At 47.9% G+C, this 27,946-nt stretch overlaps 10 protein-coding genes across 10 annotated transcripts; 5 read left to right on the top strand and 5 right to left on the bottom strand.

Moving 5' to 3' along the window:
* Positions 1 to 1,415: 1,415 nt before the first annotated feature.
* Positions 1,416 to 3,791, top strand: BKA67DRAFT_519772 (Six-hairpin glycosidase-like protein; the record flags this gene model as incomplete). The annotated part of the gene is made up of 1 exon (XM_046098131.1): positions 1,416 to 3,791. The coding sequence occupies one exon, from the start codon at positions 1,416 to 1,418 to the stop codon at positions 3,789 to 3,791; it is 2,376 nt and encodes a 791-aa protein (XP_045957356.1).
* Positions 3,792 to 3,937: 146 nt separating this feature from the next.
* On the bottom strand, positions 3,938 to 5,031 carry BKA67DRAFT_536775 (uncharacterized protein; the record flags this gene model as incomplete). The annotated part of the gene is made up of 2 exons (XM_046100211.1): positions 3,938 to 4,382; positions 4,442 to 5,031. The coding sequence occupies 2 exons, from the start codon at positions 5,029 to 5,031 to the stop codon at positions 3,938 to 3,940; spliced, it is 1,035 nt and encodes a 344-aa protein (XP_045957355.1).
* A 6,316-nt stretch (positions 5,032 to 11,347) lies between these two features.
* Positions 11,348 to 12,958, top strand: BKA67DRAFT_518705 (major facilitator superfamily domain-containing protein; the record flags this gene model as incomplete). The annotated part of the gene is made up of 2 exons (XM_046098031.1): positions 11,348 to 12,100; positions 12,155 to 12,958. The coding sequence occupies 2 exons, from the start codon at positions 11,348 to 11,350 to the stop codon at positions 12,956 to 12,958; spliced, it is 1,557 nt and encodes a 518-aa protein (XP_045957354.1).
* A 999-nt stretch (positions 12,959 to 13,957) lies between these two features.
* On the bottom strand, positions 13,958 to 15,280 carry BKA67DRAFT_593133 (uncharacterized protein; the record flags this gene model as incomplete). Its single annotated transcript, XM_046104909.1, has 4 exons — positions 13,958 to 14,489; positions 14,542 to 14,723; positions 14,775 to 15,024; positions 15,090 to 15,280. 4 exons carry the CDS (start codon positions 15,278 to 15,280, stop codon positions 13,958 to 13,960), a joined length of 1,155 nt encoding a protein of 384 aa, XP_045957353.1.
* A 2,289-nt stretch (positions 15,281 to 17,569) lies between these two features.
* BKA67DRAFT_659716 (uncharacterized protein) lies at positions 17,570 to 18,248 on the top strand (the record flags this gene model as incomplete). The annotated part of the gene is made up of 4 exons (XM_046107502.1): positions 17,570 to 17,615; positions 17,742 to 17,781; positions 17,849 to 17,944; positions 18,002 to 18,248. 4 exons carry the CDS (start codon positions 17,570 to 17,572, stop codon positions 18,246 to 18,248), a joined length of 429 nt encoding a protein of 142 aa, XP_045957352.1.
* Positions 18,249 to 18,932: 684 nt separating this feature from the next.
* BKA67DRAFT_568491 (uncharacterized protein) lies at positions 18,933 to 20,561 on the bottom strand. Its single transcript, XM_046103035.1, has 5 exons — positions 20,290 to 20,561; positions 19,906 to 20,229; positions 19,730 to 19,850; positions 19,317 to 19,681; positions 18,933 to 19,267 (listed from the first exon to the last, which is right to left on the bottom strand). Exons 1-5 carry the CDS (start codon positions 20,398 to 20,400, stop codon positions 19,097 to 19,099), a joined length of 1,092 nt encoding a protein of 363 aa, XP_045957351.1. The 5' UTR covers positions 20,401 to 20,561; the 3' UTR covers positions 18,933 to 19,096.
* A 1,044-nt stretch (positions 20,562 to 21,605) lies between these two features.
* On the top strand, positions 21,606 to 23,136 carry BKA67DRAFT_692333 (pyridoxal phosphate-dependent transferase; the record flags this gene model as incomplete). Its single annotated transcript, XM_046109207.1, has 4 exons — positions 21,606 to 21,845; positions 21,916 to 22,141; positions 22,193 to 22,464; positions 22,516 to 23,136. 4 exons carry the CDS (start codon positions 21,606 to 21,608, stop codon positions 23,134 to 23,136), a joined length of 1,359 nt encoding a protein of 452 aa, XP_045957350.1.
* A 199-nt stretch (positions 23,137 to 23,335) lies between these two features.
* BKA67DRAFT_659713 (uncharacterized protein) lies at positions 23,336 to 24,160 on the bottom strand (the record flags this gene model as incomplete). Its single annotated transcript, XM_046107501.1, has 2 exons — positions 23,336 to 23,990; positions 24,036 to 24,160. 2 exons carry the CDS (start codon positions 24,158 to 24,160, stop codon positions 23,336 to 23,338), a joined length of 780 nt encoding a protein of 259 aa, XP_045957349.1.
* Positions 24,161 to 24,300: 140 nt separating this feature from the next.
* Positions 24,301 to 25,490, bottom strand: BKA67DRAFT_308513 (uncharacterized protein). Its single transcript, XM_046096130.1, has 2 exons — positions 25,361 to 25,490; positions 24,301 to 25,314 (listed from the first exon to the last, which is right to left on the bottom strand). Exon 2 carries the CDS (start codon positions 25,302 to 25,304, stop codon positions 24,441 to 24,443), a length of 864 nt encoding a protein of 287 aa, XP_045957348.1. The 5' UTR covers positions 25,305 to 25,314; positions 25,361 to 25,490; the 3' UTR covers positions 24,301 to 24,440.
* A 1,269-nt stretch (positions 25,491 to 26,759) lies between these two features.
* Positions 26,760 to 27,739, top strand: BKA67DRAFT_308486 (uncharacterized protein). Its single transcript, XM_046096129.1, has one exon. It carries the CDS (start codon positions 26,942 to 26,944, stop codon positions 27,710 to 27,712), a length of 771 nt encoding a protein of 256 aa, XP_045957347.1. The 5' UTR covers positions 26,760 to 26,941; the 3' UTR covers positions 27,713 to 27,739.
* The last annotated feature ends 207 nt before the right edge of the window (positions 27,740 to 27,946 follow it).

Below are 27,946 nucleotides of genomic sequence, written 5' to 3'. Positions count from 1 at the left end.
ACACCAGAAGCGGACTTTAAACGAACAACTCCTCCTCCAATTGGATGTGCTTCATTTCCATACTTGCGACAGTGGACGGTTTAGTACACTTCATGCTCTACAGGATCTGGCTGCTCACTTTGTTGCTGGCTTACACGTTCATGGATCTAGTGTTGGATCTTATATGATCACTTATTTAAAGCAGGGACTTGATTCGGCTATCTCCAAGCGGAACTGGAATGTCAGCATTGTACTTACAGAAGTAGACGCTTCCATCGAGAAACTGCTAGCAGGTATTTATGCAAATTGATTGAAGCTATCCTCGGTGTCGAAAAGCGACATTATGGCCATGTGGAGGTTTCATGAAGATATTCGCTGGAAACAATCTGAAACTTCGCAAGATTCATGACGAGAAATAGAGTGAATCGAAACGGCTGTGATCGATTGATACTGGAGCAGTGATACTGAGGATCAATGTTCTCACGTACAGCTGGGGCTGAAGTTGTTGAAAATCTGCTTATCTGAACCAATTCAGACCAATTATTTTCGCGTAAGGTAATCATTGAATTGGAACTGTCTAGGTGCATATATGCAATACACTCAACGAAAAGTGCATGATGGTTTTCAGTGGGAGTCATCTTGCTACAAAAAAGTATAGATGGTTGGGAAATGAAGTGATTTTGTATATTGCGTAGACAGCATAGGGTGATAGTTAGCAATTTATATCGTCCGAAACTAAACCGGATCGCACAAGAGACTGCGCTGTCCCTCCGTGTGTGGATCTCTCGTATAAGTTGTGACGATGGGCAACAAAAGTATGATAGTGGAATCCTAGGTTTTGCGGTGAGGAGCCGAAGGTTAAATCCGGTCAGCGGCATGCAGGTCGACCTGTGCCTTGTACGTAAAACTTGCAAAAAACCAATCTGCGACCGGCACACGACCTGCTGACCAATCCCTTGAAGGCTTCACATCAGTCGTGACGATCACTACCCCAGATTTTGCTGAGCTTCTGACCAACCCCCACGCCCCACAAACGCGTTGCAGTCATCCTGTCCTAGCGCTTCAACGATGTTTTGTTCCTCAAGCACCCGTGCTCGCGCTTTACCCGTCTGCCCGTCATATGGGACAAGTTATATTCTCGTATGATCTGCATTGATGGGACTGTGTGTTGAGGCCTCAGAGCGCGTCCGCCGCAGTTTAGAATACCGACGCCGACATGACTCTGGGTCAGCCGCTGCCGTGGCCGCGAATTTCGGCGGTAGACAATGTGATTAGGCTAAAATGGGTAACTCGGGTGAGCGCCTTCACCGCTTACGGAGCCACTGCCCACGCCGTGTCACCAAGACATCTATATAGAGCGTGGCATGCTCACTGGATCAAGCCGACCCATCCAGTCACTTGTCACGTTCGCTCTGTCATTCGTTTCAGCAGACATAATGCTCGGGCCAACACAAAATGGAGAGCGGTATGAGCTCACGAGTCCAACGGCTATGCCGAAAGCTGGAGGCTTCCTCTGGAACCAGAAGATGATGGTACAGGTCACCTGCCGAGGATACTCAGTCGCCCAATTCATGCAGCCGGAACCCGCCAAATATTCTCATGCGCCAAACCTTGAAGCAAGGACTTTCATGCAACCTGAACAGAACTACTACGCTCACCATCCTGGAAGATTTGTCTACATCAAAGATGAAGAGACTGGTGAAGTCTTTTCGGCACCGTATGAGCCTGTACGGACCCCACTGGACCGTTTTGTCTTCTCCGTTGGTAAAAGCAACATCTCTTGGACGGCAGAGCATCTCGGCATTTGCGTGGAGATGACGTTTGGCATTCCAACACATGATGTTGCGGAGCTATGGACTATTAATGTCCATAACATTTCTGATCGTCCACGTAAGATTAGTGTTTATCCTTACTTTACGATAGGATACATGTCTTGGATGAATCAGGAGGGCGAATATCGGGACGACCTTGGTGGAGTGGTTGCTAACAGCATAACGCCATATCAGAAACCTGAGGACTACGCCCAAATTAAGTTGCTCAAAGACAAAACCTACTTCCTCTGTGATAAGAAACCAGATTCCTGGGAAGTTAACCAGCAGTCCTTCGAAGGAGAGGGTGGATTACATAGACCCGCCGGCCTGGACCTACCACTACTTCAGAAAGGAGATGCTCGCTACGAAACCCCTGTCGCTGTTGTGCAGTACAGACTAACGCTGAAGCCAAAGGAGGATCGCAGCTTCCGGTTCTTGTTTGGTCCCGCTTTGGACGAAACTGAGATAGTGTCTATGCAAAAGAAGTACCTCAGTAAAGAAGGATTCTCTCAGGCTTCAAAGGATTATGCAGACTACATTGATTCAGGACATGGCTGCTTGAAGATAGAGACTCCAGACAAGGACTTGGACAACTTTGTCAACAACTGGATGGCTCGTCAAGTCTTTTACCACGGCGACGTAAACAGACTCACTACTGACCCACAAACCCGAAATTACATGCAGGACAATATGGGGATGACTTACATCAAGCCAGAAGTCACTAAGAACGCCATTATTACCGCACTTTCTCAGCAAGAGCCTACAGGTTCCATGCCCGACGGTATCATCCTAGTTGAAGGTGCTGAGCTGAAGTATATCAACAAAATTCCACATACTGATCACTGTGTTTGGTTACCTATAGCTCTTGAGGCTTACCTTGCTGAGACGGCTGACTATGAGCTCCTGAGAAGGCCTGTAGAGACACAAAACGGTGACAGATATACCGTTTCGGAGCGACTTGCTCGCGCCATGGACTGGCTGCTGTCAGACCACGCTAGAGACAAGCGCGGCCTCAGCTATATCGCTCAAGGAGATTGGTGTGATCCTATGAACATGGCAGGTTGGAAAGGGAAGGGGGTATCAGGGTGGTTGACAGTTGCTACAGCATACGCTTTGAATTTGTGGGCAGGCATATGTGAGCAACAAGGAGACAAGAAGCTGGCCGCCCAGTACAGAAAGGGAGCTCAGGACGTCAACGATGTTGCAAACGAGCACCTCTGGGATGGCGAATGGTTTTCCCGCGGCATCACTGACGACGACATCACCTTCGGTACACACAAGGACTTCGAAGGGCGGATATGGCTTAATCCCCAAGCATGGTCAATCCTTAGTGGGGCGGCCGGACCCGCGAAGATCCCTACAATTCTTCAGCAAGTCGACAAGCAATTGAGCACGCCTTACGGGACGTTGATGTTCCACCCTGCATTCACGAAGATGCGTGAAGACATTGGCCGCGTCACTCAGAAATATCTGGGACAAGGCGAGAATGGCTCCGTATACAACCATGCAGGTGCATTCTACGTACACAGTCTCTACTCTATCGGCGAAAGTGACCGTGCGTACAAGGTCTTACGACAGATGATTCCTGGACCGAGCGCAGAAGATTACGTGCAGCGTGGGCAGCTTCCGATTTTCATTCCGAACTACTATCGAGGTGGCTATGACAAATATCCTCGCACGGCGGGTCGGTCAAGCCAGCTCTTCAACACGGGAACCGTGTCATGGGTATACCGCTGCTTCGTGGAAGGACTCTGCGGACTGCGCGGCGATGCCGAGGGTTTGCGGATCAACCCACAGCTACCGTCAGCTTGGAACAAAATCAAGGTTACGCGACTTTTTCGTGGAGCAACTTTCGTGGTGGACATCCGTCGTAGTGAGAAGGCAAAGACTATCACTGCGGAGCAGAACGGAAAATTGCTCCCTGATGCTCGTTTTACTGGAGTTGAGGCCGGTAAAACCTATTATGTAAATGTCACTGTGCCGCCGGTGAAGGACAACTAACACATATCCTAGGTAGCGCAGTGGCAAATTGTATGTAATAGATAGGGTTGAGCTTGATATTTCAGAGCGACCAAGTCTCCACTCTCTTCATTCAAACTGACCCATTTGTATTGAACCGAGTTCGTACATGTATGAAGCATATGTGCTCATAGATACTTCTCAAAAGCTTTCGCGGCATCCAAAACCATAGTCTCTAAATCGATCCACCCCTGGCCGGTAGCCCGAATGGCCTTGCTTGTATCAACCTGGGGAGCCTGAGGAGGAGTCTTGAAATCAGCAAGGTAGTCGCTTTCCGGTGTTCCTTGACAGATGATAGTCTTTCGGTCAGGATACTGCCGGCAGAGAACATCTGCCACAGCTTGCGGCGAGCCCCAACCACTCTGTGCTAAGTAGCGTTGGGCATCCGTGTCCTGACCATGTTCGACTCCAAAGACAGTAAGGCGTGCTACATCACGAACGTCGACAAAGGGCCCACTTGAAATTGTTTTCTCTGAAATACCCTGGCCAGAGAACACCTTCCAAATGAACTCCGTAGTCTCGTTGATATTGTCCGGCGATGATGGAAGTACAAGTGGTGGACCAGCCACGAACCTGAGGCGATGCTCTATCAGCTTATTTGTTCAGTTGTATACAAAGGCTTGTATGCTTACACAGGATTGATCGCAGTCATGGTAAAATTCGGCTTCCTTTCCTCCCTGAACTTCCAGAAATCGCGCTCCGCCAGCGTCTTGCTGGCAGAATATATCACAGGGCCGGGAGTCTCATTACCCAGTTTCGCGACGAGATCTGGTGCCTGCTCGTTCCAGTCCGCCTCGGTGAACACATAGCCCTGAGGCTTCTCACCGAGGATCGCAACAACGGAGGACATCAGCACGAAGTGCTTTACGCCGGGTTCCTTGAAGGCCGATTCGAGGATGGACTTGGAACCCTTCACCGCCGTCCCGACGACATAGTTTGCATCGGTGAACGAGAACGACACCGGGGTCGCCAGATGGGCGACGGCCGTGACGCCTCTCAACGCTTCGTCGAAGGCCCCTGGAAGCGTGATGTCGGGCACCTCGGCAATCTCGAGTCGTCCCTGGGCCGCCGCATCGGGTAGAGCAGTCAAGAGGCCTTGGGCAGACGTGGACGAGCGGACGGTGCCTCGGACAGAGTATCCGGCGTTGAGAAATGCTTCTACGGTGCGTGCGCCAATGAAGCCATTGGCACCTGTGACAAGGACGAGACCTTTGCTAGACATGATCTTACGAGTGTAGTTCGAGGCAATTCAGTGACGAAGTACGGAGTGTTGTGATGAGTTAGTGGGATATCTTCGACTGCCAAATCTCGAGTTCATTGCTATATTTATATCACTTCATACATTTTACAGCCTTCCAAATGAGCAGCCCATGCTCGGCATTGGCAACGTCGTCGTGTCTGTCTAGATTGAGGTTGTACTGGATAAAGTCATAAGTGCTTTCAAATCAGGAAGCTTAAGTCAGCCAACATTACAATTTAAGGAGAAAGTTTAAGAACGTCGGACAAAGTTCTGACCTGTCGAGGATAAGTTGTTAAGGAATTGTGATCGATTGTATCGCGTATCGACATGATGACCAGGGGTGATCGGTTATCGGTTGAGCTATCAGTAATCATGATAACTTAATCTGTTGGTACCAAGCCGAGGCCTTTTTCGGATTACTCACGCCTCCGCCAGCTAAAATCTTGAGCAGCTTTCGCACCAGAGAACGGCGTATCCCAAAATAGAACGTTAGACAATTCATTGACGCCAAATTCTTGATTGGATGCTCGGCCAGCTGGATCAAGGCTTGGCAAGCTTCATAAGCTCTCCGTCGCTTTGCCCAACAGATTGCGGGGCATGAGTGGAAAGCACAATGGAACTCACGTGGCTTGGCGTCGCGTCTTCCACCATTCAACCAAGACTAACCGTTGAAAGCGTACCTACGTATTTGTACACAGCATAGCTACACCAATTCAATAGCATTTGCATGGCGACTCCAGCTGCAAACTTACACCAAGATTAAGTCCAGGTCTTGGAGGATCGGTCGCTTACTGACGACTGATCTTGCCACTCGTTTACATTTGTTGGATAGCCATTGAGAATGTCCCTACACGGGCGACTTGCACACGTTTCTTATTTACAACCCAGCCATCCTGCAATGACCTGCCGAAAAGAGTTGCCACGTAGGTTAAAATGAAAATGCTATAGTACAATCGATAACAATTATCCTGGTTGTGGTTTCAAGCTCGATTCATGTTTTACGCAAGCCCCAAGTCGTTTTCAATTCCGCCACAACCCTCCATGTCCGACCGAGGCTAATATCCTATAATCATGCGACACGATAAGGAAATCTGAAAGCTTTTTTGCGTCCCTTGATCAGACATCCCATATTTATTCTTTTTTACGGAGACATGCTTATAGAGTAGTAGTAGTGAAAGTACCGGCGGTAGTTATAGCGCATAACGTTACGCCGGTTTGCTGCTGAGCAGCGAGCTTGACTGTACGTTTGCCGTGGTTGTCGCCGTGCTAGAGGTGATAAACGTCGTGGGAGCAGTATTACCAGCAGCAACACCACCAGTAGTACCGGTGCCGGCAGTGGATGTGACCTCGACGGAGGCTGTGTTAGCGGTGTTTTCTACACGACGATGTTGTGCGGGTAGGGCTTTGAACAATAACAGTGGCAATGCTTTCTGTAGAGATAAGAGCGGTGTTCGTGTCGGTTGGTTGACAACGGCCGTATCTGTCACGGATGGAGCGACACCAATGGAATTGTCGAAAGTGATGGTATCCTGGCGGGCTATCACCTCAAATTGACTAGCCAAGGCGACAGATACCATACTAAGGAGTGAGACGACATGTAATTGGGTGAATACGATGGGTATTTGGATGGAATTTAAAACTGTGAGAGCTTGGTGTAGTGATGTTTGCTGTAAAGATTGGCACCCAGTCTACTAAAAAAGAAAAAAAGCAGTTCTACGTGGATATATATGACTGCGCAAAATATCGATCATTCTACCAAGCTATCTCGACATCATGATAAGCGTGGTCACTGCTAAGCAGTTCCATATGCATAACTCTAAATTATCTCGGTGTGCCCCGTCGTCTTCGACACCTCGATGTCAAGGATGACATAGCCAACTCCCACCTCGAAATTTGTGTTTGAGTGACCGTGCTTAATAAGCGCAGGATTATTTTATCACATCAGCTGTAGCGTGATTGGTAGTCTTTTGGTCAATTTAGGGTCGATCATTTTGCCACAGTTTTGGTGCCCGTTAGAACCAAGTCTGTTCTTCACGTCGGGAGACCACCTAGACAGTCGGCTCAGGTAGCGGCAGTCTTGGGGATTTCAATAGATCCGAAACTCTTTTCCCATGACTCCGTTTGGTCCGATTCCCGATGCGCTCCAAGTCAGAAAACTAGCTCAGTCTGCTACTTGACCATCAATGGAAATCGACGATTTTCCCCAAGCACCACACACAATGGAGTTATTAGATAGCTTTCTTTGGCTTCTCCTATATGTGATAATGCAAGGTTGTGATTGCTTCTCTGATCAAAATGTAAATGCTAGTTGTGAGGCGGTCTCTTTATGTACGGGAAACAACGCCAGGTGTAAGGGAACGTCGAGGACTGCTTATCGAGATATGTAATACAGAGGTGAAACGGGAATCTGCACCTAGTTGATTTTGGAACGTCATCCGATGGGAGGCTTAAATGGCACAGAACTCGGCGTTCCTCACTCTCCCCTTACGCCTGCGAAGCTTTCGCAACGGCATAAGGCTGAAGACGACCGCTTTCATAAAGACCAAAGATATGTACTATGTACAAGGTTACTTGTCATAGTACATTAGCATAGAAGTCTAAATGAATAAAGTCATCAACTAATCGTGGCACTCACACAAGCTAGTCTAATATTGCGAATCTCAGTGTCCACGGTGCTGCAAGTCACCACTGGTAGGATAAAAACTAAATAACCATGATAAGTCAATTATATCAGTACCTGCAGTCACAGTGCTTGCATTGACTTAGCGACCCAGGATAGTTCCTCCAAGGTGCTAGCATGAGGTTTACCAGCTTCGTACCCTTCAGAGAGTCCTAGAAACTAGAAGCACGATCAGTTCTGCCTAATTATAACTTAAATTGAGTACCGAGCTTTAAATTTTTGATTGAAGGAGCATATCGCTGTTAAGTTATGTCCCCGTCGAATAGCCAGTAACCGAAGCTCTGGATGGTGCTCGCAAAACACTGGAAGGACGGCAAGAAGAAGTGATGGCAGCTTACGACCTCGGAACCTCCGTTGCCACATCCCCCGAGTCTCCATATTAGTAACAGAACTCCCCGTGATGACTTCAGAGATATCCCTATCACCTTGCACACTCCGCATAGTCTCAGTCAGGCTAGACTATGGGGAGGCGAACGTCCAAAATAACCACAACGGTCATGCCGACCACGTATAATTGATAGCGCCCTTAACACCGACGAGATTCCCGCTGACCTCTAGCAAAGACGAACCGTCCGATCCGAATAGTCGGGCATGGTCACGTAGGTATGAATAGTTGAGAGCAGCCATTCTCGCCGAAAGTCCTCCAACGCGAAGCCACGATTGAAACCACATTACATAGATTAGTAAGACCACGGTTGCTGTCGCGGTCCAGATATGTAGTATCAATGATAATGCTACCTTATATCCATTGAGACATATGCACAACGGCACTGAAATAGCGAAACACTCAAACTACAATCACGCCTGTCCCTACCCCTGGTGTGGGAAGCCCATTGAAGCTCCCATTGAACGAAAGTCCATACGCAAAGATGTTCAAACACTGGCTGACAAAATTTGGGACCCGCTGTACACAAGAGGGAGTGTAGTCAAGCGAGAGGTTAACCGTGTACGGGCGTAGCTTAGAAAGAAGGGCCATGCAACTATCGGGCTGCTTGCAAGGGCAATATGCCTCTAAGCAACATAGAAATGACCGCTATCATAATTCCATGAACATTCAAAGACTTGTCACACGTACGAGATCATCACTTATAAGTAGTTCCTAAAGTTATGACTTATCATATGGCGAAGCAAAAGAAAAAAGAAAAAATAGAGAGAAGGGGGGAGGTCAAAGGAGTCCACAAATCGGTAGATCGGCTTCTTCTCCACGAGCTTAACGCTCCCTTATAAAACAGGGTTCTAGGACCGTCGGCGACCGGAAGGCTCATACCTTACTGAGGTATAAGTAGCTCGATTTGTTGTTTGAAAGATCGAAAATAACGGGCATTAATGAGATTCGAATCACAAAATTTTAGAATTTCGAATGAAATAATAGCTTCGATTTAAGTGTATAAGGGTTAGAGATATTCGTGGCTGAAAGATATTTGTGGCTGCGAATAATAGGATTGGAGGGAGTCTGTGGAATGAAGCGAGCATGTTATTGATAGGGCTAATGGATTATGATATGCCCAGGAGTCTTATTTCCATGTGTAGTAGGGTGCATCAGTGAAATTTAAAAAAAAAAAAAAAACCTCTCACAGAGAAGAATATTAGACCAAGGTACGAGGGTCTCGGTACAATAGCGAAGCTGCATGGAGCGAAGAACCATTCGAATTCTGGGTAGACTTGGAGTGCTCAGACGCTGGTGATGTCTCGACAACGACACAATTCGGTTGGACAATTAATACTATGCAAAACTAATCATGTGATTTGTGCTATAGGGAGATTTTACAAGTCAAAACTCAAATTAGGGTAGTATGTTTGCGAAATTCACTTTCCGTTGTGGGCTTCGGCCAATTGCTAATTAGTTTAATTAGCCTAGACTAATAACAACCCTTCCCTGCTTGTGCTTTGCCCTTTTCAGTATAGGATCTTGAAGAGCCCGTCTCAGGGGACGTCTTCCAGCCGAACCACACAACACTTAGGCTCTACGCACTCAAATGATAACTGGTACATGAGACATTACCAAGAAGGACTTATAAGAAGAGCTGGGTCCAGAGAGGAATCTCCTCGCTTTCGGCAAGATATCAGTCTTAAGCAATCGATCATTTGGAATGTCACAGCTTAGATACTACTATGACAAAAGACCAGAAACCCGCAATCTATAAACTCTTAGTTAAATCCTTGCAACTTGTGTTGACACTAGAAATGATTGCTTTGGCTAATGGAAGACTTGACTAACCTAGCTGGAAGTTGACCGCCAGCCATAATCCTGCAAACTTGTCTGCCAGCTGCCACCTTCTCAATACCCACAAGTTCAGTCAAGGTGGATGGGATCTACCACTAATCCCATCCGCAGTGGAGAAGCAGATTCATCAGGTGTCTGCGAATGTTGGGCACAACGTCAAAACGCTGGGAAACGATTATAACCCGAAAAGCGCGGCAGCGTTGGCTGTTGAAAGCGCAGGTACGATCGAGAATGAGGCCACGACCAAGTTATCACGAGAAGACAGAAGCACATTTTCAAAGAGACGAAATATCTTGTGCTATGTGACAAATTTGAATTGCAATCAGAGTATGTCTAACTCATAAGGATCGAGCGTAATAAGAGTTGGCTTGAAGTAATATATCGTTCTGTGGAATCTCCAAAAGTCAACGTCGTGGGACGTTCATGGCGCGCACAGCACAAACCTGGGACTTGAGCTAACGAAGATATCATATCGTATTTTTACAAATGGCCAGTCGAAAAAGAAATAAATATTTGTTGAAGTATCTCCTCGTGTCTACTTCAATGCTCATAATACATGATAAGTGTCGAAACCATGTTGACATGACTCTCTTTTCACAGATTCGTCTACTACCTAGTGCACACCCCATATTGGGTAGGCGAAAACTGTTACTGTTCGCATTCCACCACATCCGCTACTCTGTTTGTGTATTCGCGCGATCCACAAGTCTCCAGATATGATAATTAGTACTTCAAGAACGGAATAAGGGTCTGGACCTTCGTGCCGAGTTCACAGGTCGCATGCATTGGAGGGGGCACTGAGGTGTGGAGAATAAAGCAAACCTAAGCGGTAGGAATTCATATTCCGTATTTTTGCTTACAGATCACGCTTTTACTTACCTCAAATATCTCCATTTCGCGCCTGTAGGGATACAATTTCCACAATATGTGATAAAAGGTCTGCAGTACTATTGGCTACTGGACTTTACCTGCTTTGATGTCGACATTGGAGCCAAGTATTAGTAAATTAGCAACAACGGAGACGCGCAGGTCTCAGGGAATGTAGCGTAGATAATATCTGCCCTGAATTATTAGGCGTCATTTATATATCTTTTTATGGCACTTCCGTAATTTTCAGTCTCCAGCGCAGGTTTTCGTCGGCTTGATTAGCATTTCTGATATCTTCACAATATAGTCTATCCGCGACACACGGTTTTACAGTCTCCACAGGGATGACTGTGATTCTTCCTGATGCACCAATCGGCTGGCTCATCCGGCAAGTATCGAGCAGTGCACATTATCAATGGACGCAGAAGGAAAAAGATGCATTCTCCGATTGGACTGCAACCTCTTGGAATAGCCTCATGACAGATACTGGCGCCAAGACGGCTACACCTTGCACATTAGGCAATATAATGTTTGGTAGTGCAGCTGCAGCTGCTGGGGACCAACGAACAAGTGAGACAGGAGTAGGCTTATCCAGTGAGCTTGAAGCTCACTCCGAAAGAGCACGGGCTGTCGATAATGATCAGTCAATATATCGCGACAGGAACCTGAGCGGCTCAGGGTCGGAGACCGTGATTGTGGACTGGTATGGACCCACGGATCCCGATGACCCCAAAAATTGGCCAGGTTGGAAGAAGAGTATTGTGTACTTTGTCATCAACTATACTTCGCTTGTGGTCTACATGGCTACCTCACTGTACGCACCCGCTCAGACAGAGGTGCAACGAGTTTTTCAAACGTCAACATTCGTTTCAAGTCTCGGATTTGCCATTTATATTCTTGGGTATGGAATTGGGCCCATGGTCTGGTCTCCGCTGTCCGAGATGCCCGCTGTTGGAAGAAACATCCCATATGTCGGCAGTCTGCTGGTTTTTGTCATAATTTCTGTTCCGGCAGCCCTCGCAGACAGCGTGGCTGCTCTGATAGTTCTCCGGTTTCTTCAAGGCTTTTTTGGATCGCCCGTTCTGTCCACCGGAGCAGCCTCCCTTAGCGATATATCGCGAGAGCATCAAAGACCTTACGCTTTGTATTCTTGGGCTATATTTTCTCTGGCAGGCCCATCTGTAGCAATGGTTCTGGCAGGTTATACTGTGCCGCTGCTAGGTTGGAGATGGAGTTTATGGGAAATCGTTTTAACGACAAGCCCAGCCTTGGTGTTACTGGTGGGTTTTATCAGGATCTATCGGAACTCCCACTATCATACTAAACATTAACAGCTTTTCCTTCCTGAAACGTCCGAGACTAAAATTCTCTATCACAGAGCATCGAAAATTCGTGCTCTGACCGGCAAGAGTCATTACCAATCGGCGGCTGAAATAAAAGCTCAACACTCGTCAACGACACAGCGCTTTTATCAGTCCCTCGTTATTCCCTGGAAGATCAACGTTCTTGACCCGTCTATCATGTTTACCAGTGTCTACAGTGGATTGATATATGCCATCTTCTACTCGTTCTTTGAGTTCTTCCCCTTAGTATATGGCGATATATATGGCATGGACCAAGGTCAAATTGGCTTGGTTTTTTGTGCAAACGCGATTGCTGTCATACTAGTCGGGTTTCCCTATTTTGCCTACGTTCACTTTGTGGTCAATGCGTGCCACAGAAAGGGAATCAGGATGAGTCCAGAACGTCGTCTATTGCCCGCCGTATTTGCATCTGCCTTCCTTCCAGCAGGTATCTTTCTCTTTGCTTGGACATCTCGTTCAACAATCCACTGGATCGTTCCAACGATTGGTGCGGCCATGACAACAGGTGGTTTTGCAATCCTGCTGCAGAGCATCTTTGTCTATATCGCACTTGCATATCCGCAGTATGCGGCCTCGCTCTTCGGAGGAAATAGCTTTGTGAAAGCGGTTGTTGCATTTGCTGGAGTTCTTTGGTCCCATCCGCTTTATGAGAAGTTGGGGTTGGCAGAAGGGATTTCTCTGCTTGGTGCCCTCTGCGTCGTCTGTACTAGCGGAATATTTATCCTGTATTGGCGTGGCGAGAAGTTGAGGAGTCGAAGTAAATTTGCTACTTGAAGCGCATTTCTATCGCGTGCTATATTGGTTAGAGAGTAGAGAAAAGGGGTCTGAATTATAGAATATTTCGACAGTGACTGATGAATTTATAGGGATGTTTATGACGAGGCCAAGGACGTGCGAGTCAGATCTTATAATTTAATTGCGGAGTAGACTCGAATCGGGCACCGTTACTAGATTGGTGGAAAAAGAGATAAGAGGACGAATATAATTCGGAGCAAATATAAGAGGGGAGGTAGAAAAAGAAAAATTGGCCCTGCTGGAGTCTTTTTGGTCTCTAATTTTAGAAATGTAATAGGAAGCCTTGAAGTAATGTAGATCAGGCGAATGACTCACATTTGTATTGGACGTCCACTCGCCACTATTAGACCTATATAACCTTGAAGAGATTTTCATTGAGATTATAATTATAAGTCTCTAAATTGCTTGTACCGAGTGCTGGTTCTGGAGCGTGGCTAATTAGCACGTAGAGAGGTAATGATGTAAGTTGTACTTTGGCTCTCTTAATTCTAGCAGGACATCGTTGTTAGCTCTAGCTAAGGCTATGATCTTCATGTCCTTGTATGCACTAACAAAACCGACGGTACAGAGGTCACAAGAGTTTGTAATGATACGTACCCTCTCGTGAACCAAACCACTGTCGTTAGCGCGCTCTGGGGAAACGGGCCCCAACAACATATGCGACTACCACGTTCCTGCATTACTGGTAGTGAAATGGCTCGAAGGTGCTTCTCATAAATTCGGCGAGCTCGCTTAGAGGCTCTTGTGATTGCACGTCTATGCATGCCACCTTAATTCTTCGGTCATGTTATTTCCGTTACATATTATAACTGTAGCAAGGCAGCGAGGCAGCCAAAGTCGCAAAAGAGTGGCCCATGCGTAAATGGGGAGGAATGAGCGGTCATTGCGTGCTATTAGAAATAGTTAGGTCCACAGATAGTATATACACAGAACCAGGACAACGCTGGAAACTAATCCAAATCTCACGGCTACATTGATCTACAAGTAGATGTAGCAGAACGGATCATCGCCAAGCGTGTTCAGCAGCTCGCCAATAGGCCTAGCGGGTGCATTAGATTGACCCATGAAGATGACGTCCTCGAGTGTTGTGTTCCGACTGGGTGGGTTGTTGAACAAGGTAATAGTACCAGCAATGCTTAGAGCCTGGTCCAGGTGCAGCGCCTGCCACAGCCAGTAGATGCGGTCAAGCATGCCGTGATGTAGCCAGAAAGCAGGGTCCACGGGAGATGAGAACAAGTCGCCGGCGTCGCCGCCGATGCTAAAATGGCCGGCGGCGTGCAGACCTAGGAAACCTTGGCTAAAGCGGCCCTGGAGCTCGTTCTGGAAGCTACCAATACTGTGGGAAGCAGATCCGAGGGTGAGGTTCACGAGGTTGTTCACGGTGAGCCAGTTCGAGGACGCGTAGTTGGTAAGGTCGCGCTTCAGGCAACGTGGGTTATAGGCGAAAGTTGAGTTGACCTTCGCTTGTCCGGCCATCGTTGGAGAGATAGGGCCGAGGTTGGCGGTCATACTGGGTTCAATATTAGTCAAATGTCGACGCTGAGCAACTGTGATAGACCTACTTCTTGAAAGGACCGGTGGTGATGCAGCCACCACCGTTGCCGGAGGGCAAGAAAATAGTACCAGCGCCTCCGACGCTACCATTGTGGGATACGAAAGAGCCGTCACCGCTGATGCTGGTATCGCTACCATCAAAGACCGGCGATTTGGTCAGGTCATTCTGGTACGAAAACCAGTTCCAGTACTAGCCCAATGTTAGTCATCGCGAGGATGGTCATATTACTATCCAACTTACTGGTTGATAGCCTGCGTAACCACATTCTTCCCTCAAAGCGGTCTCATATGACCAAACGAAGTACCTATGCCAACTCAAAAAAGAACCCGTGCCATGAATAGTCAGAGTCTGGTTGATGTGCTGTGCGACGAAGTCGTCGTATCGGCTTTTAGCACCAGGCACTACAGCGGGGTCATATTTTGACGGCAGAGTCATCAAGCAGTTGACCGCAGATGTGTACGATTTCCTTTCCTTTGCCGACAAGGTTGACCTATGCTCATGGTCAGTCAGCTTGTATCGGCTCAACGAATAAGAATATGCCGAGTGCCGAATTACCACTCCCTTCGGACCTTAGCGTTGAAGATCGAGCACGACCTCTTGGCCAACCCCTCATCAGTGACATTTTGCAGATTAGCAATGGCCTGGTTCTGCATATCTTGCAGAACATCTCGCTTCTGTACAGGATTGGCGGAAACGACTGTCGATGCGGCACATAGGACAAACGCTAGCAAGCCGTTGAAATGCATTGTTAAGACTTTGACTTGGGTGGAAATGCAGCTAATCAGAGTGACGGCCGCAAAACAAGAGCAGCGTAAGGAGGAGGACTGGCAGGTATGCAGGAACCGGCGGGGATGCCACGAGGTCAACAAGCGAGCATACACAGACTTCAATGCATTCGCAGAAGGATTCTATATAATTCAAAGGGACTCGAGCAGAACTCCATTTGAATATTCAGGGTCCTGGCTCATTACATAGTATGGATCCATACTTTCGCGGCCAAGGGTTCTGGATGGCGGTGCAGCGGACCAGCTGGACCTACAGGCGCCCTTGTAACAGGCATGATATAGTGGGGCCTTGAGCTACAGATTGCTGAGCCATACACACAACACCATTGAAGACTCGCACCGGGGGAAATCTACAGCTATGGACCAGCGCAAAAGGCAGGGTGGCAGGCGGATGTATTTTGACCGGGAGGATGAAGGGGCTGCTTTGCATCTTGTCGCGCGTAGTTGCTGGAAAAGAAACGGCGATAAGTTCCGGCCGGAGACCTTCTGAAGTTGGATTAGACGCTGCAGCTAGAGAGGGAAATGGGACGACCCGCGGGATGTGGCGGCTTCACGGGCTGCTCTAAATTCCGCCAGTGGCTGCTTTTGCGCTATACACAAGCTTAAACAACTTCTGCTGCATACATTTTCCCCCTGACGGTCGAATACTAGAACACATACTTTGCCGTCACCAGGCGTTGCCAGCCAGACGTCAAAATGACCAATCAAGATCCGATCGCGATTTGGTTCTACTGGCCGGAGCACGACGACTGCATAGGGAGACAGGCTCATCGACGCCTTATCTAGCTTTGGTGAGAATATCGTTGATCGCGCTGATCCGGAGCAGGTTTCGTGGAGACCTCGGGTGATCTAAAGGCGTGGAGTCAAGAAGACAAGGTTATTCTACAAGGTTATGTCGGAAGCACTGATTGGAACTCCACTGTGCACACATGTCAAAATGAACGACTTCACTCAAAGGGGCCATAAAGACTGTTGCGCAGCCCCAAATCTTTAGGGAAACCATCGAAAGAAAAATTCAGAATGATTTGAGGTCTTCTGCAAGCTGACTCCGTCTGATCATAATTGCAAATGAATTGGGCAAAGTTTGCTCCACGGCACTAGGAACCTGATCCTTGAAATCACTTAAAAGAGCTATGCACCGCTGTTGACTGGTCCAACAGGGAATACTCGGTGGGACACCCTATGTGCCAAGAGCTGCGGTTGATTAGAGATGGTATGCAGGACCACGGCCGGAAGAACAGGATCGGACATGCGTTCTCGATATTTATCTTCGGGGGGCTCGATGTCCTCGGTGGGCCATCGACGATTCTCAGCGCAGAGCAAAGAGAGGTCTTCACTTGTCGATAGTCTAGATGTAACGGCATGCCTAGGATCCGGTTTGACTTGTATCATCTCGTCAAGAAGTGATCCCGGCAAACTTGGCACATTCGCGTGGGATAGTGCTTCCAAAACCTTAGAATGCTATAAAGGATACCAAAACAAGACCAAGATGGGTATGACACATGTACCGTCAAGTATCGTAGAAGAAGAGGGCCTTGACTCATGGCTGTGCCCTAAACATGCTATATCTGATTATCGACGAACCCACCACCTCCCTTTCCCTTGGGCTCTGCCAAGAAAATCACCAAAATCGAAAAGTCCACCTCAACAACTGTCGATCCTTCTCGGGTGGCAGAGAGTAACCTGCCGTACATTTTGGGAATTACTGGAGCCGTTCATGTAGTTGCACTCGATATCGCATTCTTACGAGCCTATGCCAGAGTTGGCATTCTCAAGGCAGCTGGCAGGGATGATATTGCCATGGTGGTGTGCATTGTAAGCACCGGTATGCTCGTGTACAGTGATCGTCCTAACCTACATAGCCTTGCACTTTCGGCGGAACGCTGTGTTTCATACTCCAAGGATACGTTGGACTTGGAAAACATCAGGATACGATCTCGACGGCCGATAGTGTGAAATTTAATCACATTGCATCCTTCCAGTCTATTATCTCGGCTAGGGGAGCATGAGGCCTTCTCAAAATTTCGATAGCTTTCTCCTTGCTGCGACTCAGTACGAATAAGTGGTATTCAAGATCGTGATGGATTCTGATCGGCAAGTCAACATTTGTCGCTATTCAACATCGGCAAGCGAAACTGTATCTAACAACCTTGAAGGTTTTGTGTGCTGCTACACACTGCTAGCATGGTTAATCATACTCTGCATGTGCCAACCGATGGAAGAATTTTGGAACAAGGCAATCAAGCCAAAATGTTACGACATCTCGCTTTCATCAAGTTCGCTCTCGCTAATACTGGTACGTCACATACGTGGATTTGGCTGAGCACATTACTGAGTTGAACAGCATTCAACTTATTTACTGATGTCTGTTTCGCGACTTTACCGATACCGATTATCATCAATCTTTAACTCAAACTCCAAGTCCGTATCTATTTGATTGCCATCCTTAGTCTAGGCCACTAGTGAGTAGAGAGTCTCAAACTTTTTAATTAGTATTTGTCCCGGCGCATATACTGACCTCCTTCAAAGTGCGGTCGCTCTGGGCACCGTCAAAGAATACTACCAGATTGCCTACGGTACAGATACAGACAAGAGCTTTAAACAGAGCGTCCAGTTCTGGGGTTTGTAAGTAACGTGACGCATAGCTTTGGGTATGTCAACTGCCAGATCCTCTCTCTCCAGCCTGCAACTCAACGTGGGCGTCATTGCAGAGTGTGCACCCACCCTCAAACCGATCGTCGGCAAGACCTTGGGGCTATCCTCCTATGGCAAATACGGAAATTACAACGGCATCTCCCGCACGGGCGGCATAGCACGAGCGACCGGTCGAAGCGGTGGCACCAGTCGTAGCCGAGCCGAAATGGACGCAGACTCGAGATGCAGTGTCGACCTTTTGCGAGCACCAACGAGGCATACCATACGAGTATAAGAGGTGGCAAAGATATGTTAGTGGTTGGATCTGTCTATCCCGCTGCGCTCGGCGATGGCGAAAGATCGAGTAGCGAAGAGTTCATTCTTCAAAGCACTGGCAAGCAGCCGAAGAGTGGTATCGTCATGACGACAGAGATTACGGTGCAAAAGTAAAGTTAGCGGCGGGTGCGTCATTCTTCGGACAGGAGACCTTTTTGAGATTCAAGACTATGTTTCCATCTTAGCGAATTGCAAATTGTGAGGTTCCGAAAAGCAATCAGATTCCCATTATTCGTTCGAGATACCTGTTCTGCTAGTACAATACACTTGCATGATCTGCGATAGCACCTAGAATTGACAGCCATTAGTCAAGCATATACAGCCTTGATTCAGCATATAGTAGGTGTTTATTTAAACTCTGCACGTGGGGGCAAAAGTGGCCAATCAATATTTGCTGTGCATTGATCAGCTTGTTTGCCTCGAGATCGTTCGTTTGTATAAGTGATGTCTGTTTAGAGCCCTTGTCAATCTGTTCAGGGTCCCATTGCCGGTGATGCATTGCATGCGCGTCTCGTATATTTACGCGAGCGCCACCACTGGAACAGTGTTCCAACGTTCCGCTGCTATGCAGCATGCATCCAAGCGAACCATCCCACTGGAAACCGCTACATTCACAATCAATGTGTAATTGCTAGTACTTTGCATTGGGTAGATGATTAGTGTTTCGCATTTCAATCTTCGACCTTTTCAACTAACATACAGCATCATACAATTGTCAGCCTTCGGACCCCACAAACACTTTCAACGAGACGTCACCAGTACCACGGTGAAACGACTTGCGAATACATGTTTCTTCACAAGCATAACTTAACCAATCATGAGCTTGCCAGATCGCAAGTCCTCCTGGGAAAACTCTGCCAGTGGGTCCTTGCCGTCGAAGTTGTACTCCTTGCGTTCCTTCTTCGACATTCTCATGATATTGAAGTTCTCACCCCCAAGCTTACCACCTTTTCCATAGTCCTTGGCGTGGGCACTGAACTGCGATCTGGTTAGCCCAGCTTTTGCAAAGAACATAGACATAACTTACAGCCTGCTTCCAACCCCACCGGTCGGCCTTTGCAGCGCCGGCCAATGGTGCAATCTCATCATACTCCTCCTCCAGAGACTCAATTTTCTCACCGATACCATATACACCTGCCGCCTCGAGGTCAAGTTTGGCCTTCTTAGCATATGCGAGGAGCTCGACGCGCCATTTCAGGTCTTCAGACTCTTCGATACCCATGTCCCCAAGATCATCCGACCAGTAAATGTATAGCGAAATAATAAGGCTGAGGTCCTTGATGGATGAATCTGCCTTCAGAAGCCCGGCCAAGTCAAGTTCGTTGAGGGTCGCCAAAATGGAACGCCCAATGAGATTACACGTGGCTTGGACACGCTCACCATCTTCTGCGCCTGCAATGTGTCAGCTCACGGTCGGATCTAGTGGCAACTCTGTCTTACCAAGCCATGGGCCGAGCTGCTCGGCTACGATCCAGTGAATCAGCGCAGCGGAAAGCGCCCATGTCTTCTTAAGAGACTCCTCGTCCTGTTTCTTCTTGAGAAGTTCATGAAGCGACATGATCTGCGGACCGTCAATCATTTGTCGCAAACTCGAGCTTGTAGTCGGCGAAACTCACAAGATTTTCGATGCATTCAATCACACCATAGCTGCAAAAGTCATTGTAGATATACATATCGAAGAAGTCGGGGCAAGTGTAAGTTGCGCGACGATGGTAGTCGATGCTGAGCTTCCACGCTTCCGCCATGGCAATCCACTTGTGGCCCGGAAACTCAGACGCAGGCTTCATGACGTTCTCGGCATTGGTCAGTTCCGCATATTTCTCATCTAGACTATCTTCGTCGAGCTGGTCTTCCTCATCTTTGTCGTTGTTCTCATTCTCAACGTCGAACATTGGTCGCTGAACCACAACGTATTCGTAGGGCTGCGGAGTGTACTTCTGCTTTTTATGCTTCAAATCAGCATGAGGTGTACAAGCGTTGACTTCGACGCATCTATTTACCGGGCTTTCACTCGTGCGTGCATCGTCAGAGCTTTCATTGTCGCTTGACTTGCGCCTCTTCTCCTGGGCGTTAGCGCTCTTTTGCGCTGCAGGCTTTCGCTTAGGCGGCATGGCTCTATTAATCTGTCCGGCTGGGTGACAAGCGCGTTGAGTTGTGGCAATCGTATACTCAACTTCAATCGAATTACTACGTGGGACAACAAGCGGCTTTGCGACAGGCGCTCAGGGTGAAAAAGCCCCTGACGCGACTCTCTGTTTACTGGGTACGTCACTTGAACTCAATTTACTGGAGCCGAACGCGACTCTTATCCATGGTCTTACAGAAGGAAAGGCGGTGACAACTATTGGTGCAATTATCCCGACCAAGCATCCATTAATGTGTAGGTACGCATTTAATGGCCCGTGCCCTGGGATACGTTTGCGCTGGGCAGAGGTCTTCCCTCTCCAATGCAACAACAACATAAGTAGTGACCCTTACAGTATTACCACAGCACGCTAGATCCAAGTCGCTAACAAGTATCGAAGGATGTCTCATGATAGAATGAGAATCCGAACAATTGTGCAATGATTAGTGAAAGTATGATCCTAGATTGGCGACCTGGGCCCCCCCTCCCCCCAAAAAAGGGTGCTCTCGATAGAACCTCTATGCTCGGTTGATATCTGGATTCATGGGACGACTCACTGAAAGCAGTCTCATTGCTCCGGAATTGAAGATGCGTCGGCATTGAGAATCCCAACTCCGGTACCTCTGATTTTCTAACACTATAATAAGAACTATACGAATGACTAGGGTAAATTGATGTGGGCGAAACAATCATTGTGCATTCTACATCTTCGTCGCAGAGCTAGGGACGCTCCACTATCTCGAATGTATCCTTGGCACAAAGGCGAATATCCCTTCCTACCTAGATTGAGCTTTATATCATTCAACCCTTTTTACTGATTCGAACCCACTACCTAAGCTGGACCCAGCTGAATATTGTCTTTTAGGGTTTCTGATAAGTATATTACCATGTGGAGGCCCTATAATCTAAGGTCCAACTAACCTTAGTCTAGTTCAATCCATGAAATATTAGGGCGCATCACACATCTAACCCAGCATTGAATGGTTTAACGACACCCTATATAGTTACTTGCATAAGTGGAACCAAATTAGTGGAGATCTGCTCCCCAATTCGGCGCCGAGACGCCGAGAGCAACTTATAGGCTCGGCGACACAACGCCGGATTCAATACATAAGTAGTAGAGGTTTGGATCAGTATCGAGCTGCGTAAGTTGCTTAACATATCCTTCAATTGTCTATGAATCTGAACAAGATGGGTTTAGAGGGAGCTGATCGGTCTCTTTTGACTGCCACCGCAGGGCAGCTTCGGATCTCTGCTACCCTCGAGATAAATGAGCTTGTTCGCAAAGAGCTCGCAAATGGACACAAGGTTGTGCATTTAGGTTTTGGAGAAGCTACATTTCCACTACCAGAGGAGGTGGTCGACGCTCATCGGACAGCAAGCCACATGACAAGCTACCTGCCAGTGGCTGGTCTAATGCGGTTGAGAGAGGTTTGTGCTTGCCTGGACTCGAAGTACGAAAGTTTTTAATTTTCTTAGGACTGACCGAATCGCTACTTAGTCTATTGCTCGATTTCAGTCACGTCGTCTGAATTGTCTCATAAACCCAGAACAGGTTGTGGTTGCGCCCGGTTCGAAGCCGCTCCTCTTCGCACTATTCGATATCCTTGATGGCGACGTGCTGCTCCCACGGCCATCATGGGTCAGCTACGAGCCGCAGGTTACGCATGCTCGAAAACGCCTGTTCTGGATAGAGACTGACGAGCACGATCGCCACACTATTTCAAGTACGTCTCCAAGGTGGCAATTTTATTTTTACTTTTTAACAGCTTGAACAGATTCAGCTCTTTCCTCTGCATTCGACCAGGCCACCTCAGAAGGAGCTAATTCGCGAATAATGCTCATTAATAGTCCATCGAACCCAACTGGACAGGCTTACTCGGATGCGGACCTGGAGAGGATCAGCCGCTTTTGCCGGAATCACGACATTACCCTGATCAGTGATGAGATATACTCTGACATTTGTTTCTCCGAAGAAAAAGGGATTAGCGCAGGTTATGGCTCCCGTTTCAAGCTTGGGAAAATGATTCTGACAGGCGGTCTTTCCAAGGTAGCAAAAAGCTATTCTCTCATCGAACAAGAGTGACTAACAAACTGCCAGACCTACTCTGCTGGTGGATGGCGTGTTGGCTTTGCCATCTTTCCAGCCACTAAATTTGGTGAAACCGTTCAGCAAGCAGTTTTAGCATACGCGTCAGAATGTTGGTCTGCTGCTTCTGCCCCAGCTCAAGTAGCAGCTGCAATAGCATTCGAGCCGAGTGTGACCCAAGACCGGTATCGCGAGAACGTAGCATCGCTGCATGAAGTTTGTACCATGAGACTATTCCACGCTTTACGAGACTGTGGCCTTGCCGTTGCAGAGCCAAAAGGCGCTTTCTATCTTTATCCTTCCTTTCATCCATATGAGAAGCAATTAATTGGTCTCGGCATTCACGACAGCCTCAACCTTTCCCGCTGGCTACTTCAAGAGTGTGGCATTGCCGCTCTCCCTGGCTCGGCTTTTGGGGAAAATGACACTGGCTCAGTTGGTGGTCGTTACCGTTTGAGAATGGCAACTAGCGGCTTATACTTCAAAGAAGAGTTAGACCGTTATGAGGGGGGTTATGATCTGCTTGCGTCAACCCGGGAAATCAACACTCGAATCTCGCTTCCGCTACTTGATGAAGCTATAGTAGCGCTGATGGATGCTGTGGCGAAGCTCAAATCGTCTGCCCAACAGTAACAAAGCAGTTGCCTCCATTATGGTATATATATAAGCCTCCTACATAGGTCTGGATTATATGTTACGAGATATAGTAGTATGTATCTGGATCTAGGTAGCACTTGCAACGCAAAACTTTTCTCAGAGAAGTATCAAGTCTGGATGCCTCAGGACACACGCACTCTGCTGAACAGAACATGATATCCGCTTGTGCTGAAGACTACTGAATAGGATCTAGTGGGCTGAAGTCCCAAAACGTCTCGGCCTGGTCAATGCCAAGGAACTCCTCGAACAGACCAGACCAATCCTCAGCGCTGGGTGCAGCCGCATCAGGCTGCACAGAAATTCTGCCATCTTGGCCGTTGGCGAAAACTTCAGCACAACCTCTTTGATGCTGCGTTACATGTGCAGCGTTTGCGGAGGAATTCCCTTGTTGAGGAGGTGAGCCCGTGGCTTGAGATATAAGCCCAGAGAATATGGTTTTAAAACAGTCATCTGCTAGAAGCTCAAATTTAGCCTCCAACCCGGCCGGCAAGTCTTTCCCCCAGCGCTCGCACATGATCGCGAGACACACAGAGCACTTTCGAGTCCAGGCTGGTAAGGCATCACTCAGGAGTGACGTCCCCGCATGCTCAACGAGCCTGGGGAAATCTGTCTTCGCGGTAATCAACATTGTCAGGCCGGCGAATATTACACCCTGAGCAAGCATCAGTGACAAGGGCACATTACTGTTCCGCAACAGCTGGGCTGAGTCTTCTAGATAAGCGCCAGCCGACCTCAAGCATTTCTCAATTGAGCGTGGAGAAGGTTGAAGACAGAGAGGACTCGCTCGGTGCAGCACGAATGTTGTCCCTTGATACAGTCGATCCCAATAGCTTTGCATGTTAGTGCTGGTCTATATAACAGAACCTTCTACTTACTTGTAAGGGTACGACAGAGACGCGGATGATGGGTGGAGAGTTTGGACCAGAGACCTCCATTCGTCAAGTTCGTCTTGCAAGGTCCAAAGCACATCTTCTCTTTGGCCTAATTGGGTATCTCGCATTTTCTTGTGACTACAATACACTTGTGATATGACGCGGCCCTGAATGATTCGATGTCTGATATGGAGGAGACCCTGCACTGTCTCAGGGTTGTGTCTAGGTAGTTCTGCAGTAATATGCTCTTCACCAATGGATGGGGGACGTCCTAGATTATATGCCAGACCAATTTCGATCGCATATACAGACCAAAAGAGACGATTTCTTTCGTCTAGATCTTGTTGCGATGCATGCCACCTTCGGGGGAATGATGCAAACCAAGGTCAACCGCCATCTGCAAAATAATCAGCAGATTCTTGAATCGAACAATATATATCTTCTTACCCGCATCGCCAAGCCGGCTAGCTGCCATTGACTTGATTCCACGGACTCGTAGGAACCGTAAATGGATATTAAAAGGATGATTTGTATTAACATAATGCTGGGCGTGTATGCACTGCTGTGACTGAGGCATTTTATCGCTCGAGAATAAAGGCGAGAAGAAAGTGGCATCAAAGTAGATGGCTCCTGTGTGTTACTGCTGGACCATGGCTTGCCTGGCTTCGGAGGTTGCTGCTTGACTCCTAGTGCTAGAACAAGATAGACTATTGCTAATTCCATGTCTTGTGCTGAAGTTTGACTATCTTTGCATTTTCGCACAAGATTCCGTAAATACTCAAGGTCCATCAATGGATAAAGTGTGTGAATCCACATTTCATATGAATGCAAGAGATCTTGTACAATCTCACTTGACAGGATCTCCTGATCGTCATCATCTGAGCTAATCGTGCGCGTGGTATGAAGCGGTATTCCATCATTGTCCGGGCATCTGTCTATGGTTTGGGCAAGCTTTGAGATGTACGCTGTGAAGAAGGATCCACTTGACGGTCCGAGATATCTCACTTCGCCTGCTGCATTAAGAGCCAGCAGGCTGATTTCTGAAGTATCTATTACCGTGGCTGGGCTCACAGGCGCTGTCTGCTCTTCTGTACTGGCAGTCCGACAACCTGGAGGTGCGGCTGAGGGTGGGTTCTCTTGCCTCTGTTCCTGCGGAATGGATATCGTGGCTTGAGAGGGATTCAAGGATGTTCCGACAGGTAGCCTACTGCATTCAATACCAAACTTTTGTGACAGCTGATCTTCAAGCCATTGGACCCTCGATTGGGCCATTCGAAGTGCCCTGATAGCTGTTAACGGTTGGCCGATGTATGTGTCGACGGACTTACACTGAGTTGTCGCGCCTCCCGGGACGTATATACGGCTCGCATTGAGTGCCCGTGTTTCTGCAGTTACGGCAGTTGGAGCCAGTGCACTGTTACGAGGTTATCTTGTTGGCCAAAAAGTTTGTGGGCATATATCCTACTCTAATCTTTTTGGAATGGCACCGAACGCAAGCTCGAACGGCCGTATTTGTCATGGCTAAATATATTCATATATTCTGCGTGGTATAAGGATAGGCAGCATTTACCAGAGGAGATCAACCATTGACGTCGGGCTTATTCGTACCTATGCAAGGTACCTGGGATGTATCTTAAGTGCGTCGTCCGAGTGGCCCCGCAATCGTTGATATCAAAGCCCGATATCGGACTTGCTTTCCCATCTCACGAAGAGCTAGAATCAATAGAGTTGTTCGACTCCATGAGGATACTTGGTAATTTGTTTAATGGCGAAAAACTTTATGATCTTGGTCAACGACGTACAGGGCGCCACAACTTGAATTAAATTCGCAATACGTCAGGTCGAGACTCTTTGCTGCGACATAGACGAATTTGGATAAATGCATGGTCGTTTCACCATCAAACCGCTTGCAACTTTGATGACAGTTTATACAAGATGCATCTCGCGGGCGCTGGTTGGTGTGATAGGTGATAATTACCATGTAGGTATGCGTCCTACAGGACGCATACCGCAATCAAATTGCCGCCCATATTTTTGGATTGGGCACTTAATTGAACTTTGTCGAGATCTAGGACAGACTCTGGGAGCAGGTCGATAAGCGTCTCTTCCACGCTGGTTCTATGGGTATCGTTACTGGAATCAAGAGTACTCGTCAGGATCTATTTCTGACAACTGTCGCAAATTGTTTTGGATGAGCCAGACAGGCCGGCTTTTGAATCGACGATGTAGAGCAATATCACGCGCAGTTGAGGACGCAGCGTCGATATAGTTTATCTCGAATCGTACCTTCGCCGACGACAACTTTAGACAGTAAGTACAGAAGAGGAGCGCATCGTTTGCCTTTGTTGGTATTGGCACCGTGGAAAGTGATTACGCGACCGACAGTGATAAACACTATACCTGATTGGGTAGAGGCAAAATAGCGACAATCCAACGCGGTTGAAATTGGCATACACAATCTGTTTGACACCCGCAATCTATTACTTTTTAGTCGCATCAGACGGTCGGGATCGGGCTCAGTCAGGTTTAGCCATAGGCTATACATGGTTGATCGTCATTCAAATCATCTTGCCAGGAGCTCAGCTTCGAAATCGAAATGAAATCAAAATTGGTGAGGTGACTTTTCGGGCAGATTATATCGCTAGAACCACTTGCATGGACCCTTAGGACCTACCGCATGCAGCAGACCGTGTGAGTCAGACCGTGCAATGCATGTTCAACACCAACTTTCTTCTTGAGGACGTGGTAGAGAGCTCAATTAAATTACCATAAAGCATCATTTCAAAATAGAGCTGCACCTTTAGTTCTGCGTCTTTATTCTTCTTTTTCGTCACTGACCAGATTGGCCACCAATACTCAGATAGATCCTAATCTCGACTACATTCATCCACTCGGTATATTTGATCGATATGGCCGCAACTATTGAGGAGCCTCTCTTCAGGTTATCTGAGGATATCACCGAAGAGGATGTCCCAATCCTGGCAACCATTGGCCATGAAGCATTCCTGGAGGACACGCACACGAACCTAAAGAAATATCTCCTCCCGGAACAGACTGGAGTCGACGACTCTGGCGTCCGCCGATCGCTTGAAGCTCCCAAAACCTGCCATTTAATCAAGGCCGTTTCTAACACTACCAACGAGATCATGGGCTTCATCTGCTGGGTGCATCGCGGTTACGTACCGCGGCCGCCAAGACCAGAGGCTACTGCAGGTCGCTTCAGCGAGGCAACGGTCGACGATAAGCATAAGACCAAAGTACAGATCATGGAGGACATGGAGGACCAGCACTTTGTGGACTTCATGACGGAGATTATGCCAGAGGGGACCAAATGCTGGTACGTCGGGGGCCTCAACGTTGCACCCAAGTTCCACCGCATGGGCGTCGCCAGAGCGCTGCTGCGTTGGGGGACGTCGCGGGCGGAGAGAGACGGCGTGTTTGCCTGGGTGCACTCTTCCGACTCGGCCTGGCAGGCTTACGCTGCGTGTGGCTTTCAGATTGTGAGGGTGCTGAGGACAGACTTGGATGCCTATGCAGAAGGAGATGCCGTTGATAAGGGTCCCGGCGAGGGTGGCAAGTGGGGAATTTATACTGTGCGCTATATGGTCTATAACCTGGATAAGATCGGGACGGCTGGTTGGAAGGTGATCACAGACGTGGATTCAACGCCTCTATCTTAGCTGGCGGTATAATTCTTGCTGATACCTCATTCATCTGGCTGGAGTTCGCAGCGTTATGGTTTTGATTTAACCCGTCCCAGATTACGTCCAACTTGAAACCAGAACAAAGTCGCTCCCGATCTTGCCGAATTGAAAGGCGGCGTCAGACACATGGGAAACCATGTGTTTGACCCCGCAGCCTGTGGGAGGTCTCTCCCAGCCTTTTTTAGACTGAAGGATACGGCGAACCAAAAT

Source organism: Truncatella angustata, assembly GCF_020726525.1.
Source record: "Truncatella angustata strain MPI-SDFR-AT-0073 chromosome Unknown BKA67scaffold_5, whole genome shotgun sequence".
Classification (NCBI taxonomy): Eukaryota; Fungi; Ascomycota; class Sordariomycetes; order Amphisphaeriales; family Sporocadaceae; genus Truncatella; species Truncatella angustata.
This window is presented reverse-complemented; position numbering and strand designations above follow the sequence as displayed.

Bases quoted from the DNA above. Each gene is read 5' to 3' on its own strand.
- BKA67DRAFT_308513 (XM_046096130.1), bottom strand. From the start codon at position 25,304: ATGGCCCAATCGAGGGTCCAATGGCTTGAAGATCAGCTGTCACAAAAG.
- BKA67DRAFT_308486 (XM_046096129.1), top strand. From the start codon at position 26,942: ATGGCCGCAACTATTGAGGAGCCTCTCTTCAGGTTATCTGAGGATATC.
- BKA67DRAFT_568491 (XM_046103035.1), bottom strand. From the start codon at position 20,400: ATGCCGCCTAAGCGAAAGCCTGCAGCGCAAAAGAGCGCTAACGCCCAG. The intron at 20,230-20,289 runs GTAAATAGATGC...AAGCATAAAAAG, and splicing joins CACGCACGAGTGAAAGCCCG to CAGAAGTACACTCCGCAGCC. The intron at 19,682-19,729 runs GTAAGACAGAGT...GACACATTGCAG, and splicing joins GCAGCTCGGCCCATGGCTTG to GCGCAGAAGATGGTGAGCGT.